We start from the raw sequence: 15,052 nt of genomic DNA on the forward strand, positions 1-15,052 counted from the left end.
GCCTGCTTCTCCCTCTCCCTCTGCCTGCTGCTCCCCCTGCTTGTGTCCATCAAGTAAAGAAATAAAAATCTTTAAAAAAAGAAAAAAGGAGTCAGTAAGTGACCTTATTTCCAAATTCTCTTCTGCCTCTAGCAAGTAATACTATCTTTCTGAAAAGTACAAATTTTTCTCAAATCAAGAAACCACATTAAACTCCTAGACTTATAGAATATCTCCCTATTTATATTTAAATAGTTTTCATACATCATTTGTTTCTAAAATAGTTTCATAAGATAGACTGAGGGAGTTTTTTAAATCCCCATATCACAGTAGGGAAAGTTAAATATGAAAATTAAGGGAGCTCACATATGTCATCACAATAAGAAACATGACTTTTAGATCTAAAGACAAAATGATTTTCAATTATCCAGTATGTTAAGAGGCAGAGACACTGACACATACATACATATATACATATATATATATGTTCATAGCAACAGACTCCGCCATTATGTTTACAAATACAACTATGTTAAACTTAAAAAAAATCACCTAGACCTGTCTGAATAGAAAAAGCATTGCTTTTAAATTGTCGGAACACCAATGTATTTACATAAAGATGAAAAACTTCTACTATAAACAGTGTTTCCAGTAGTGAATGGCAGACAAAACCAGAATAAGCACACAGAAGAATAAAAAGGAAGAGGAAAGAAAAACATAATAAATAACCCAATACCTTACAATGTTAGCTTTCACATAAGTATATTGTTTCTGGAGAAGGCAGTGTGTGGATGTGAGCCAAAGACTGAAGTGATAGGTAAACACACTGTTAAGTTGAATCCTGTTATCTGATTGTGTTTAAAATTTGATTATATTTCACTTGACAAAATAATTAATTATTGTGAACTCCCAATTGTTAACAAGGACCTAGAGGAATTCCAATTGGCATTTTTCCCCAGTGTCGTAAACCCAGATGCATAAAAATCTAGCTTTGGGTTCACCCTTTAACTCTGGGGTGCCTTCTTACCTTGCTAAGAATGTAAATCACATCACCACGTTTAAATGACAGCTCATCGGAAAGAGCTCCTGTGCAGTCCCACAAACCCTGGTAAAAATTCGCGTAATCGGTGCTTTTATCTCCTAGGAAGAAAAGAGAGAAAACACGACGAGTTAAAGCTTTCATATAATGGGCCCTTATTTAAAACGAACCAACAGAAATTAAAGGGCTGCCTCAAACCACCAAAACAGGCGAAGAAAAATTCTGTCCGGATTCAAAAAACCCTTGATTACATGGATAGACAAATCCTATCTCTTACGGTGATCTAATTAAGGACAGATTTCAAAAAGACCTCTTTTGGAACATCTCTTCTTTTCTTTCTCTCCCTCTTTTGTTTTACCTAAAACCTGGACTTGCAATGTGTTCTCCTCAAACCAGCACCTAGAAGTTCCTTCTCACTTATTTTGTAGAATGGACCTAACCCCATTCACAACATGTTTTGAAGTCAGTCACCCATGCTGCACGCTGAGCGATATCCACGACACGGGACACACACATCATGAAACAACCACCTTACCAAATTTTTAAAACTTACCCAAAAAAACAGAGACAAAGGGAGGGAGAGAACATGTGAGCATCTGGGCCACCTCATAAACAATCTGTATTTAAATGATCATCAAGGAGCCAAAAGGGCACAGACATAACCCAAACTAGGCGACAGTTTTTGTTCGTTCGTTTTCATTCTAAAACCTCAAGCTGGTTAGAGAAGAAGATACAGTGGGAATAACATAAAGGGTAATTCCAGCTCTTCTCTTTGGGGACTTTTGCACCGAGAGCCTCTCAAACTTATTTCTTAAATATTTGAGCAACTTTGAAAGTGCCGCTGCTGAAGTGGCATTTTTCAAGATTTCTGTCAGCCCCAGTTTAGGACATCACGCTCTGAATAAACATGCAACATACACTGGAGTTATCAGCTCATCCTTCTAACAGCATAAGCACAATGGATGCGATGTGCTCAAACTGCCATACAGACCATTAACTGATTGATTATTTAGCGCTCTCCGCTCTGTAATACCACAATAAACCGGGGTAATAAATGCTTTGTCACTTATACAATGGGGCTCTCTTGAAACGCGGCTCAGAGTTAAATACACTGGATGCTTTTGTTACACTGAGAACTGTTTCCTGTTTTTAATTTCATGATAATTGAGTTTTGATGAGTTCACGCAAAAAGAATGCAAGTGATATCAATAAGATGTCCGTGTGTTCACTAACCAGGCAGAACATATACGTGCTGACAACTTCCATCATTGGAATGTCATCTCTGGATTCTGAGGGGATAACTGTGGAGACGCGGGCTGGATCAGGGCTGTCATCTTAGTTTTGTTATATGGCTCTCAAACAGCAGGCTCCTTGGCAAGCCCAGCGCAAGCAGGCATGTTAGCAGGGCACCTGCGGATACGTCCAACACTGGGCGGTTTGTGATGTACACCAAGTGGTAACAGTGTATCAGACGTTCCGAAAATTCTAATATCCGACACGTGCTTTTAAAAGCCAAAAAGGAAATCTGAGTCCTGTGGCGCTTGAAAACGTATAAAGACAATACTTTTCGATTGTACATTAAGAAAATAAACAAGGACTGGAATGCGCAACCTAGCAAAATCCTATTAAATTTTCTCTCCTGGTTTCTAGAAATTCAGAGAGAGGAGGAGAGAGATAGGGGGAGGGAGGGAGAGAAAAATGGAGAAATGAGAGGAAGGAGGGAGGGAGAAAGGGAGGGGAGGGGAGAGAGACCGACACCTTTCTGACCTCTCCACTCCTGCATCTGAGCACTCATCACTGATACCAGCGGGGAGGTCTCTGAGCCTGGGAATCCAACCAAGACCTAACAATGCTTGCCGCCACCCTTCATTACATTTTCCCCCCAAAGCACATATTAGGTAAATTCTATGAATGGACACTAGAGGGCACTCCCGCTGGACAGATCACTCCAAACATTGTCAATTTCTTCTTTGAGAAAGAATTACTTAATAATAAAGTGACTGATTTCCTTTAAAAACCACTTATTTAGACAAATAGAGATTTAGAAGTTGAGACATTCTAGTCAGATTAAATCAACTGCTAAATGGGTCAAATGTTGCGCCCCGTGCAGTCCGTCAGTGTCAGTTTAAAAGTCAAGGAATTAGAGCACAGAGAGGATGACATCATTTCACATGCAAGGCCCTCCCCCACAGTCACTGGCCAGGAGGTAAAAGGATCTAAATAGCTAGTTTCCCCAGTCGAGGCTCCTGTGTGGTCCCCATGCTGCTTAGCCTGAGGCTTGATCCAAAAAGGTTAGAGAAACAACACTTGGGCTAAAACTGGAGAAGTTTTGGCTGAGTGAGAGCATCCTGGTGCGTCCCCAGCTGTCCAGCCGGCCGCCTGCTCCTTCTTTTTCACATTCTCTCCCAATAGCTTTTCATTCAATAGATTTTCAAGAGGTGGGGTCAAGAAGGAAGGAAAGAAAAAGCGTATGGTGATTTCTACCACATAATCCTTATCACTTTGGGGTCTCTCTTCCCCTCGATGCGCTTGGTGAAGCTCCCATTAACACTAATGGGAGTCACAGGAGCACATGAGGGGAAGGGAGACCCCCACCGCGTGCAAGATGCATCTCTCCCCAGATGTGCATCAGGAGCATTTCATTAAATCTCACTGCTGTAAAGAGGCAACAGCGCTAACGATTTGGCAATACTGGGAAAAAGATGCATTTTTGACTGCGCTTTCTATAATCTCGATGATGATGTTACCCAAAGACCCACCTCATTTCTGGGTTCCCTATGTGAGCTCTGTTAAAGCATAAGTGGTTTATGTCACATGACTACATGTACACACAATTTACTATTCTGTCCGTTTCCGAATGCGATACTAGTTATATAAAGCAGAAGAAACAGGACTAGAGAGAAAAGCTGGCAGTATGGATTTATTAGCCTTCATTTCCTCGGGAAAATAATGTTAACATTCTGGGTATGAATTTTAGATACAAAAATTAGGACTTATCTTATTCCTTCAAGAGCAAGCGCCTCTGGTTCACTTTTTACAATTTTAAATTTTAAAATTTTAAGTGTGGCTAACTGTCCTCAAAAAATTACCCATGGATACAGCCTCCGAAGCACAGTGGGCTCACGAAAGTTAGCATCATTCACCTCATACGCTGAAAAATAATCCGTGTGAAATATGTTTTTAAAAAAACCGTACAAAAATGGTATGGAGCATAACACATAAAGCACAGAGAAGCATACATTCTGAATACAAATAAGTCTGTTGAGTTGTCATTGCTGCATGGATTAATCTTCCCACATCATGATCTATGGTTTCAAAATTACAAAACACACACACACACACACACACACACACACACCCAAAAACCCACCTCATTACATTTGTTGTCCTGGGAAGGCATGAATGGTTAAAAAAGACAGGAAAGAAAGAAAAAACAGCCATTCTAAATTAGCCAGCCTGTGAAGGATTTAAACGATGTATTTGCTCCTGCATTTGAAAACATCTGAAAACAGATTATTGGGCAGTATCAGAACTGTTAGGAAAATACAAGCTAAAGGCTGGAGATGCTTTTGCAAAAACAGAAAGATTTTAAAAATATGATGACAAGGACTGAAACGTTCAACAATAAAATAACGGAGAATCTCTTCCTGAGCGGTCTTAGAGGTTTAAAAAGTATTTCAAAAAGATAAGAACATTCTACAAATAAATCAAATGGAATCTTTATTTTGTGTATAATTAATAAACATATGTAAGGCATATAAGCTTGAACATGAAAGAACTTCTAAGAAATACAAGATTATGTTTTTGTTTACATATTTTACATTCATCTGAATTTTCTTTTCTCTTTTTAGGTAAAATCAGTCCATGTGAAAAATATATAACATTCTTGTGTAAGGTTAGAAGTTCAAGTCATGTGATGCTCAGCAAGATAGTAATACCCTTGTCAACTCACTGCCCTGCACAGCAAACAAACTTCTAGGGTTACATCTTTGACAGCCCAGAGAGAGCAAAGGTCACTGAGATGCAAAAGCATTAAAACTGTTGCTTGAAAAGAATTTCATGTCACTAAAGATAAGAATTATTACAGTGCTTTATTGCTATTGCATGGAAAGCTAGATCTACTTACTGCATTCCTTTGAAGAAAAACGGATTTTTTTCTCCCTTCCCTCAAAGGCAAAAATTTGGGAGAGAGTTACTTTAAAAGGGCTTTTGAAAAATACAATTGCTTTAAGCCAAAATACTTCTGTTTGTGGAAGGAGTATCTATAGGTGTCTACCTTCTACATCTGCACTGAAATTTAAAAACAAACAAACAAACAAACAAAAACCTCCACGCTTTCGGCAGAAGCTTTATGACACACAATAAAACACACCGACTTAAATTACTATTCGGGTTAGGGTAATAACCTAACTACTGCGTTAAGCCTTGGCATTTTACGGCTTCGTTCAGCCTTGGCATTTTACGGCTGCATTTTACAGGACCACGGTGCTCACTTCGAAAGCCTTCATCCTCACTTCCTTTCTGAAACAAGCAAACCAAAGCCTCCTGTGGCAACCTGCTCCTGCTTTCCTGTCCAGGTCCGGAAATCAGGCCCCTGTTTCCTTTCCACGTGTCACGGTAGGAAGGACTCGGGAAAGCTACTTCCTGAACACACACTTCCTGTCCACCGAGCCTCTGACAGCTGGAGAGAGTGATGAATGAACGTATCAGAAGGGAAGGTGACCCTCAACTCCAGCTCTTTGCAGGACATGGGATGATAGGGCAGACCTTGCCCCAGCAGACACGTGGCTATGAAGAGGTGTAAAAGGTCTGATAAGAAAGTACTCCCCCTCTCTTCTTTCCGTGTGAAATAATTGCTGGTTTATCAAAGCTAACCTCATGCTTGCACTACAGATATGGTTTATCTCCTGCTATTTGGAAATAACAAGGCACAAAAAAGAAAAAAAAATTGCCCATATCATGTGATTTTTGTACATAGCATGTAGAGTTATTTTTCCAGTCTCAGTCATAATTAGTACTTGGGGCCATGTGCCAAGTGGAAATGGATAAGGGGAATATCCTTCCTCGCCTTCTAGGCCATCAGTGTCCTTTTCCAATTTCTAAACTGCTGTCACTGGACTCTGGCATTTCTTACCCAATTCATTTGCTTTCTGTGTTAATCATATGCAATGAAGATATGCATGGCCAACATTTAAACAGGCTGCAGATCAATTAGCGGTCTTAAGTTTATCTGATTTTTATCAAAGAAGACAGAGCTGTGGGTCGATTGTCAGAGCCTGTGTCAAGTTGACCTTTTCAGAGATGTCTACATTGCCAGTCCCCTGGGCAACTTGTTGTCCCCTGTTAGTCTCTGAATGGCAGAAGTCTGTTCTGCTCAAGCACAAAGTATACACAGATGTCTATATTACATTCTTATAGGTTTGACAGCAACTGCATGTTGTATCTATAAACTGTCCTTCAGCAGTGACACTTCCTCAATGATGATAAGCTAATTTATGCAACCAAATCTCCTTTGTGCAGAAATGAAAGCTAATTGAGCCATTACAAAGTAATTCAGGAAGGAATACCTTGTATAAATTGGCTTACTTTATAAATCCTTCTCAAGGGTTTCCATGCATCCTAAATGGGACTAAGCAGCTTATCAGCCATAAGATACCCAGATCGAACCAGCCAACTTCGGGGAGCTGTGTACACGTCTTTGAAGCTGTAGGAAAGTGACTGAAGGGAAAGGGAGCAAAACCAAAAGAAGCTTCCCCAGGAAGCCATGCCAGTCGTTACCTGTGCTGGGAAGAGCACTGTCCTGGTTCATCTTCCTTTGTTCCTCCACTTGTGCAGGAACATTGTCCTCCTCCTCTTCTGTAAACAAGCAGAGAGGCACAGTGAAAGACGGCCTCAGAAATAGCAGTACTCACCCCGACTGACGAGCAAAACAGAAAGTTTAGAACATATAAATATTCCTTCTCAAAGGATGAAACCACTCAACATTCACATTCCTTTTCCAATAATCTAAAGCTGAACAAACAGACCTCTAGCTGTTTCCAGAGAGCAACCTCACCAGTTGGCTTGATAAAACTCAAGACACGTCCTAAAGCCACACATACTTGGTTTTAAGTACTTACAGAAACTCATCTGGAAGGCTCCCCAGTGCAGACTGGCCCGGAAATCCGGGGAAGGAACACCCAGCACTACATGGACAGACCCACCACGGATAAAACCGTAGTCCCTAAAACATCGTTGTGGGTGAGAGGAAATGTGTGATACAAAATATAGTTAACCTATAAATCATTTCTGGAGTATCAAATGCTTCATGTGTTCCCACTTGATCTTCACAGGAGAATACTAGAAGGATCCTCACCCTTCAAGGCAATCCCCACTAAATGCTACTCAGGATCTACTCTATGCCATAAGCTATAGCAGATGTGAAGATTTCACAGATCCTTCTAAATCCTCCTCTCACAGATGACTTAACTGAGGCTCAGAAAGGTACAGAAACATCCACTGTTTGTGATTCTAACTCAGGCTTGTGATCATAACATCCGTGTTCTTTATCCAGCGATGTACTCAGGCCCCATGTTTGTCATTTCCATACTCTCCTTTCACAGGCATTTCCCCCAAGTTATAGGAAGAAACAGGAGAAGATCAAATAAGAAGAGTTTTATGCAAGGTCAATAGACTGTATTTAATTATTTTACGTTAAAGAGTCATTTGTTACATGTCCATTTTCCTCACCTAAGGATTTATACGCACTTGAGAAATATTTAAGGCAGGACATATGAACTAAATGGCATGCCCAAGAAAAACAGAGTTCAAAAAGAATACTTTCAAGAAAAAGCAAAAACGTTATCGTAAAATATGCGAAATATAGAAATAAAGTAATTATAACTATTAAATAATTCAACCAACAAATCTTCATTGGGCATTAGCTACCTGGAAGAGGGAGGGTCTACAGGGAGGCAAAGACAGTAGAGAGCTTCTGCCCTTGGGAAGCTGACAGCCTACAAGGGACAGAAGAGAGTATCTAAAGGAAGATGGGATGGGGGCTGGGGGGTGGCATAGAACCTCACATGGGAGGCACAAGGTTCAGAAGGAACGCAGAGCGGAAACCAGCCGGGGTGGCGGGGGGATGGACACCACGAAGGCTCTGAGGGATGGAGAAAATCTGAATAGACAGAGATGGGGAGGAAGAACTGTCTAGACAGAGGGAGAGTCATAAGCAAAAGAAAAAGCACAGGGACGCCTGGGTGGCTCAGTTGGTTGGACGACTGCCTTCGGCTCAGGGCGTGATCCTGGAGTCCCGGGATCGAGTCCCGCATCGGGCTCCCAACTCCATGGGGAGTCTGCTTCGCTCTCTGACCTTCTCCTCGCTCATGCTCTCTCTCACTGTCTCTCTCTCAAATAAATAAATAAAATCTTTAAAAAAAAAAAAAAGAAAAAGCACAATAATATCCCTTTGGCTAAAGAATGCAGTACTCAAAAAGGGAGAACAGGAGGGAGATCCTGCTAGTGGTCTGGGCCAGCTGTCGAAGGGCCATCAACATCCAGCTATGGACTTTAGCCCTTTTTTGGTGGCAATAAGTGCCCCAGAAGATGTCTGGGCAGAGAAAGGGCAGGACAAATACGATGCTTGAGGAATGGTCATCGGATCCCGTTGTCCCAGACAGCCCGAAGGAGGGCGTGGGGAGAGAGGCCACTCAGAGTCTGGCTAACGGGGAAGGAAGTCCTGAACTGCAGGGGCAGAGGAAATGGAAAGGAGCCAGTTATGAGAGGGAAAGGAACGACAATGGATAAACTTTGTGCCTGCCTGGATGTGGAGGGCTGCGGGAGGGAGAGAAACTGAGGGTGACTCAAGTTTTGAGCTTGGTTAACAGCGATATGAGAGTGTCATTCCTGAGAAAAGAATAGCCGAGGTAAGCTACACTGTGGAGGGAGCTGTGTTTCTGGCGTGAGAGATTTAAATTTATTTATCTGAGTGAGAGAGAGACACACAGAGAGAGAGAAGGGGGAAGGGCAGAGGAAGAAGGAGACACTCTCAAGCAGACTCCCCACTGAGCGGAGAGCCCAATGCAGGACCGCATCCCACAACCCTGAGATCATGACCTGAGCCAAAAACAGGAGTCGGAAGCTTAACCGGCTGTGCCACCCAGCGCCCCTCTGATGTGAGGGGTTTACTGTACTGGCGGGTCAACCCAGAGGAAATGTCCAGAGGCAACTGGAAAGTTTGGTGGAGAGCTCAGGAGTACAGATACAAAATTAGAAGTCCCATGCGAACTTTGAAGTGGTCATTAACAAAATTCAACATTTAAATCAAGCTTGAGAGTTACTGTACTTATAAAACAAACATAGAACTGTTTTGAATTTCTCTAACTCAATTCAAACAAAATAATGAAAGCTTAAAAAAAAAAAGAACAGCTGGAAATAGTTGGCACTTTACACATTTTAAGTTGGCAATTTAATATGTTGGCAATTTAATATGGTTCAGTCAAACAGTAATTAATACAGGAAGACCTAAGAAAAACCTAATACTAAATCTTGTCTTTTTCCTCTTCAACAAGTTATCTCACTTATGCCAAACCGCAAGGACTAGTTACCATGTATGAGTTCATAGGATGTTTTCATACAAATTTTAAAGCAATTACGGACATTTGCCGACATTTGGGCCAACCTACTTATTTTACAGATGGCTAATATTTTTAAAAGGAGAAAACTTTCCTTCCTTTTCACGCTCTCTCTTTCCCCAGCCCTTCCTCTCCTCCAACTGGGTCACAAATCTGACAGCGAGGAGTAAATTCAAAAATAGTGAAGTGTGCTTGCCCTCAAGTAAAAGCCATGATCACGACATAGGGAGCACTAATTTGGGCTCTTAAGAAGACATGACGGGAAATAGACTCACCACCCAAAATTAATGTCAAGATATCACAAAACTAATTACAGTAATTGAATGGGAAAACTCCACTCTCGGCAAAGTAAACAATGTACTTAGAAGAATTTATTATTATAATGTTATTCTTATTTTATTAAAATTTAAGTGCCTATAATATACACAGTGTATTCTTAAACTAACAGAATAATGATATTAAAATGTTTACTTAAGTATCAATATTTACTGAGAAGTATCCAAATTGAAACCCATGTGAGATGCTGACCAAGTAGTAATTTAGAGGAGGAAACGGTCATTAAAAAAACTTCCTTTCTCCATTTCAAACCTATTTTTAGGTCAGAGCCTTCATACATCAGTTTTTCTTAATGATATTCTAACAACTCATTTTATCTTGGGCTAACAATACAAACAGCTTCCATACAAAAGAAAACAAAAATCAAATTTGGTGTGTGTGTGTGTGTGTGTGTGTGTGTGTGTTTTAATCTCAAGGGGAAAAACTCAGACTGAATCTTGAATAAAGTCTAGTACAAGGGACATGTTCTATAAATACAGAGTGAACAAATGGGTTCAAAACATGAAAATAAATCCTACTATGTTCGGTTATTAGCAGAGAAAAGCTCTCCACAACACTCAAAAATACATAAGGACAAATGAAAATTCTAGGCAATAATCACCTCCACAATATATTAGAAATATACACACATGTCATTTTATTTAGGTTTATTATTAAACATATTTTATTTTGGTGTTGAGTCACGATGTCATTATACAATACTAATTAATACCTCAAATAGTCCATGTTGGTGGGTTAATATATTCCATTCAACATTTTAATAACAGTAAACAAAAACAGCTCAGCTATGCGGTAAAATCCATCAAACCACACAGATGGTTATAAGGTTTTCATTATGTGGTTTCCATAGCAATCATATTGCAAATCTGGAAGCTTCTTGCAAATAAGCAGCTTGTATTTACATGCCTCTCAGCTGCAGCACAAAACTCTTCAACGTGTGAAGTTATTATTCCAATCACACATTGTTAGAAGACTCATCAGAAGATTTTGTTGATCAGACAAGATGAAAATAACAGTAAACTAACTGCAGAAGATAATTCAAACACAGTCATACATTTACTAAACGAATCAGTGAGTATTCGAAAAATTCTGACAGTCATCAGACGGTTTTAACATTATACCAGGTCCAAAATACGGAAGTTCCAGCAAAAATCAGATCCCAGAGAATCCGAAAGCTGAACTCCACTTGCCCTCCCCTCTTCACGAAGTGTCTGGCCTTCCTTCTGAGTTGAGCAGAGAAAGACAGACTAGCAGAGAACTGAGTCTTCCCAAATCTTTTTAGGATGACTGCCATTTGAGGAAATGCTTATGTGGGAAAAGTCAAGACCTTTCTTTCCCCCTGCTAGATTAATCAATTTAATTTACAAATTGATCCAGTTCTATAACAGATGGATTATTACCCTAATAAGGATCACAAATCTGTCTAGCTATGCAGTTTTCACAAAACGGCTATTTCTTGCTTACTAATGTTCTTTGTTTAAGGACAAAATAACCCAAAGAGAAAAGCGATAAGCAAATGACACATGCAGCTGACGCTGCTTGAAAGAAGGCCGAAGACGATGGGTTAGCACCAAAACAGGGTATGTGATGCTCACAGAGGGGATGAAAACTGTTTTTCAGGGAGAAGAGGAGAACATGAGGAAATCTTCTCCTCACACACAATGATCACGTTTCTATAAGGACCTTCAGAAGACAGCTCTGCTGAATTACAACATATTTTAAGAGACAGGAAACACAGATTCCAAAGCTATGCTCTGAAATAAAGACGGGGTGTAGATCTCTACCTGTCCCGACTTCATCGGGTTATGACATGTATGTCTGTCTCAAGAAAAGTTACTATTTTTTGCTTAAACGTTCATGCTGTAAGCATTTATGTCCATTAGGTAGCTAAATCCTCGGAACAGTCCTATGAGGCAATAACAGGTATTTTTATCATATTTTACAGACAGAGCTTGAAGAACTTGCTCAGGTTCACACAAGCAATCAGAACAGGGACTGAAACTCCAACATGTGACTTCTCTTCACCTTCTCTAGTTGACAGATGGGATTGTCTTCTGAAGTTTCATTTGAATACTGGGCTATTTGTGGACTTGGAAATCATTTTCACCAAAGTGGGCAGATTCTATTCTGCCCTAAGCATTATATGCAAAGGACATCTCAAGGTAAGCAATTCTTGCGATGATGATTTAGAAACAGGATTTCAAGCTGGGCTGCCCCCCCCGCCCCCCCAAACCCATCTTCTTCCTGTTCTCCCAGCTCCCCTTTCACACCTCTCCTGTCCCCACCCTTCAGGCCCCGAGGCCGGCACATAGCACCTGACACTCCATAAAGGTCCCTCATGCAACTCATAATTGAAATAATAGTTCAGTTATTTCAAATAATATTTCGTTTATTTCATTATGAAATACTATTGCATCGTTTTTTCTAGGCCAGCCAGCTTTTCTTTCTCATTGAATTTCAATAGGGAAAACATGTTTAAGTGTAGACAGTTCCGCTGAGTGTTTTTACAAAGAAGTTCCCCCAAAAGAAGTTCGCCTACATTCCAGAGCAACAGATTACCCTGCACGTCTCTCTAGGGGTCTGGGAGCCAGGACATTACAAGCAAGATGGCTCCAGCCAGGAGAAGAGAGGACAGACGTGATGGGGAAAGGAAGATCCCTATGGCTGGTCCCAGCAATACGGTGTAAAGGAGGGGAAAATGCAGGGAGGATTCACACAAAGGGCACCTCAGTCCCTCCTCCCTCAGGACCTGGGGCAAGCCCCGAAGCTGGCAGTAGGGGTGAGACAAGGGGAAGGGTGGAAGGGGTGTGTGCCCAGGGAATTCAAACCAAGACCATGGGGAAAAGTGAGCTCCTTCCGGGCCTATAAATCCTGGACCACCAGTAAGTTAAAATATGACACTTCTAAATTTTTTTTTAAGATTTTATTTATTTATTTGTCAGAGAGAGAGAGAGAGTGAGCACAGGCAGACAGAGTGGCAGGTAGAGTCAGAGGGAGAAGCAGGCTCCCTGCGGAGCAAGGAGCCCGATGTGGGACTGGATCCCAGGACGCTGGGATCATGACCTGAGCTGAAGGCAGCTGCCTAACCAACTGAGCCACCCAGGCGTCCCTAAAATATGACACTTCTAAAGGATTTTTCTAACTGATTAATAGACTGACATATATTTTACAGCAATAAAGGACATATTTGTATAAAGACAGAAGCATGTGCCTTTTAGTATGCTATGAAACTTCAAGAGGAACAGAAAGATAAAGACAACTGAAATGGTATATTTTTTTCTTTTTTCTTTCTTTTTTTTTTGAAATGGTATATTTAGAGTCATGTTTACTCTCCTGGAAATTGAGGCACACTGAGGCCTAAAGTTCTAGTTACTCACGTCACCGTGAGACTATAATTCTCATCTCTGTAAAGTAAAAAGACAAATGTCTACCCCACAGCACTCCGAATGGGATTTGGGCAGGACAATGACATAATCAGATTTCTCAGAGGGAAAAAAAAGCACAATTAGCATGCAGTAGCAAGGTCATTACCTAAGGAGCTAGGTGTTCTGCAATCACTTATGAATCTGGCAACCCAGAAGGTTAATATGATATCAAAGGCAACCAAAGAAGCAATAGTTATTCAATCATAAAATCTAATTTTCAACCTTGACATTTTATTCTTCCAGGGTTTCATAGGAAACGGTAATCATTGCACTTCAAAAGCAAAAACAAACACCATGAAGTACATTTCTATACTATATTAAAGTTAATAATTTATACACAAATGTGAAAACACAAAAATATAAATTTTCACAAATATTCAACTTGCTAACATCATGGTTGGGATGTTGGGGGGAAAAGCCCAAATTCAAGCAAGAACCCCATTTGACAGAATCTGGAGAAAGTCTTCAGGAAAGAAGAAACCTTAGACAGAATGTAGTTCAACTTCCTTCTGTCATTAACAGGGAACCAGCTTAGGGTACCAAATGACTGGACCAAGGTCATGCAACTGGCACTCTGCTCTTCTCTCTCTCTATTGACTTCTATGCAAGACATGCTCCAGACCTTTCTGGAAAAGTCTCTGCTGCTCCCGAGGTACGTCTTTATTCAGGAGCAGTCTTACACAGACTCGATCATCCACAGGCAATGATGGAAGCAAAGAAAGCACACAGGTTAAAAATAAGGTTTTAATAAGTTAGATTCTGTCAGTTAGAAGTGACTGTGAGTCAGGAAATGATCCTACTCCCAGACAGTGCTAGACATGAGGAAACGACACAATGGGGCTCTTCCTTGTCCCAGTGTATTATATTCATACACGCCATGATATGAAATTCTCCTAACTACTCCATAAAGCTCAAACTCTTAGCTTTTAATTAACATTTATAATAAATTCTACAGTATTAAAATTCTTTTAACCCAGGAATGTCAAATTATTTCTCAGTTACAGTAATCTTAATCTGGCTATGGATTTCTGGTACAATTATAGTTTGCTGTTAATAATAGTTCTTTTTTTTTTAATTTAAATAAACCTTTTTTTTATTATTATTATTCTTGCTACAGAAGAAATATCTGTTCATTGCTGGGAGTCAAACAGTAGGGATAAGCAAAAATACATACATATCTTTAAACCACCCAGGACTTATCCATAACCATTAATAGCATCTTCTCCTAGACTGCCTTCACTCAGTTTCTGGATTTTCTTCATTCTCATGTTCAATAAGAATATCCCAATATCTACATATTTCATTAACCCCCCATGTTTCTCATCCAAATGTATTTATATTTTATTATAAGGAATTTGCCTCCCTCTTTAGAAAGTAAACTATTTCATCTCAACTTTTGAGATTTTTGGCTGAAATTTTATTCTGTAAAAGAACACTATCTAATGATAAATGGGATGGTGTTAAGATCATTTCACTGTAAGTTGGCTGTTTTATAAGGATCTACACCTGTCTGCTCTAACCTTGGGAAGAAAGCACATAGATTGATTCAGAGCTCAGAGCTCCTCTGTGGCAGGCTTTGGCTCGGTGTCCTCTGTTTGCTTATAATACTCCCTTCCTCTGCCGGCACAGAATACCTTACCCTCCCTTGCAAGAATCCA

General features: G+C 40.3%; 1 protein-coding gene across 3 annotated transcripts in view; it reads right to left on the minus strand.

The window, feature by feature from the left end:
* The window catches only part of SKAP2 (src kinase associated phosphoprotein 2), a 170,067-nt gene that overhangs the window by 15,690 nt on the left and 139,325 nt on the right, over positions 1–15,052 (minus strand). For all 3 annotated transcript variants that reach the window (XM_044246264.1, XM_044246261.1, XM_044246263.1), the window contains exons 10-11: positions 6,797–6,874; positions 1,007–1,119 (exon numbers count right to left, since the gene is read on the minus strand). In XM_044246264.1, the coding sequence (XP_044102199.1) occupies positions 1,007–1,119; positions 6,797–6,874 (191 nt within the window). The remainder of the gene's footprint in view (positions 1–1,006; positions 1,120–6,796; positions 6,875–15,052) is intronic.

The sequence above is a fragment of the Neovison vison genome, chromosome 4, assembly GCF_020171115.1.
Source record: "Neovison vison isolate M4711 chromosome 4, ASM_NN_V1, whole genome shotgun sequence".
In the NCBI taxonomy this organism is placed as follows: domain Eukaryota; kingdom Metazoa; phylum Chordata; class Mammalia; order Carnivora; family Mustelidae; genus Neogale; species Neogale vison.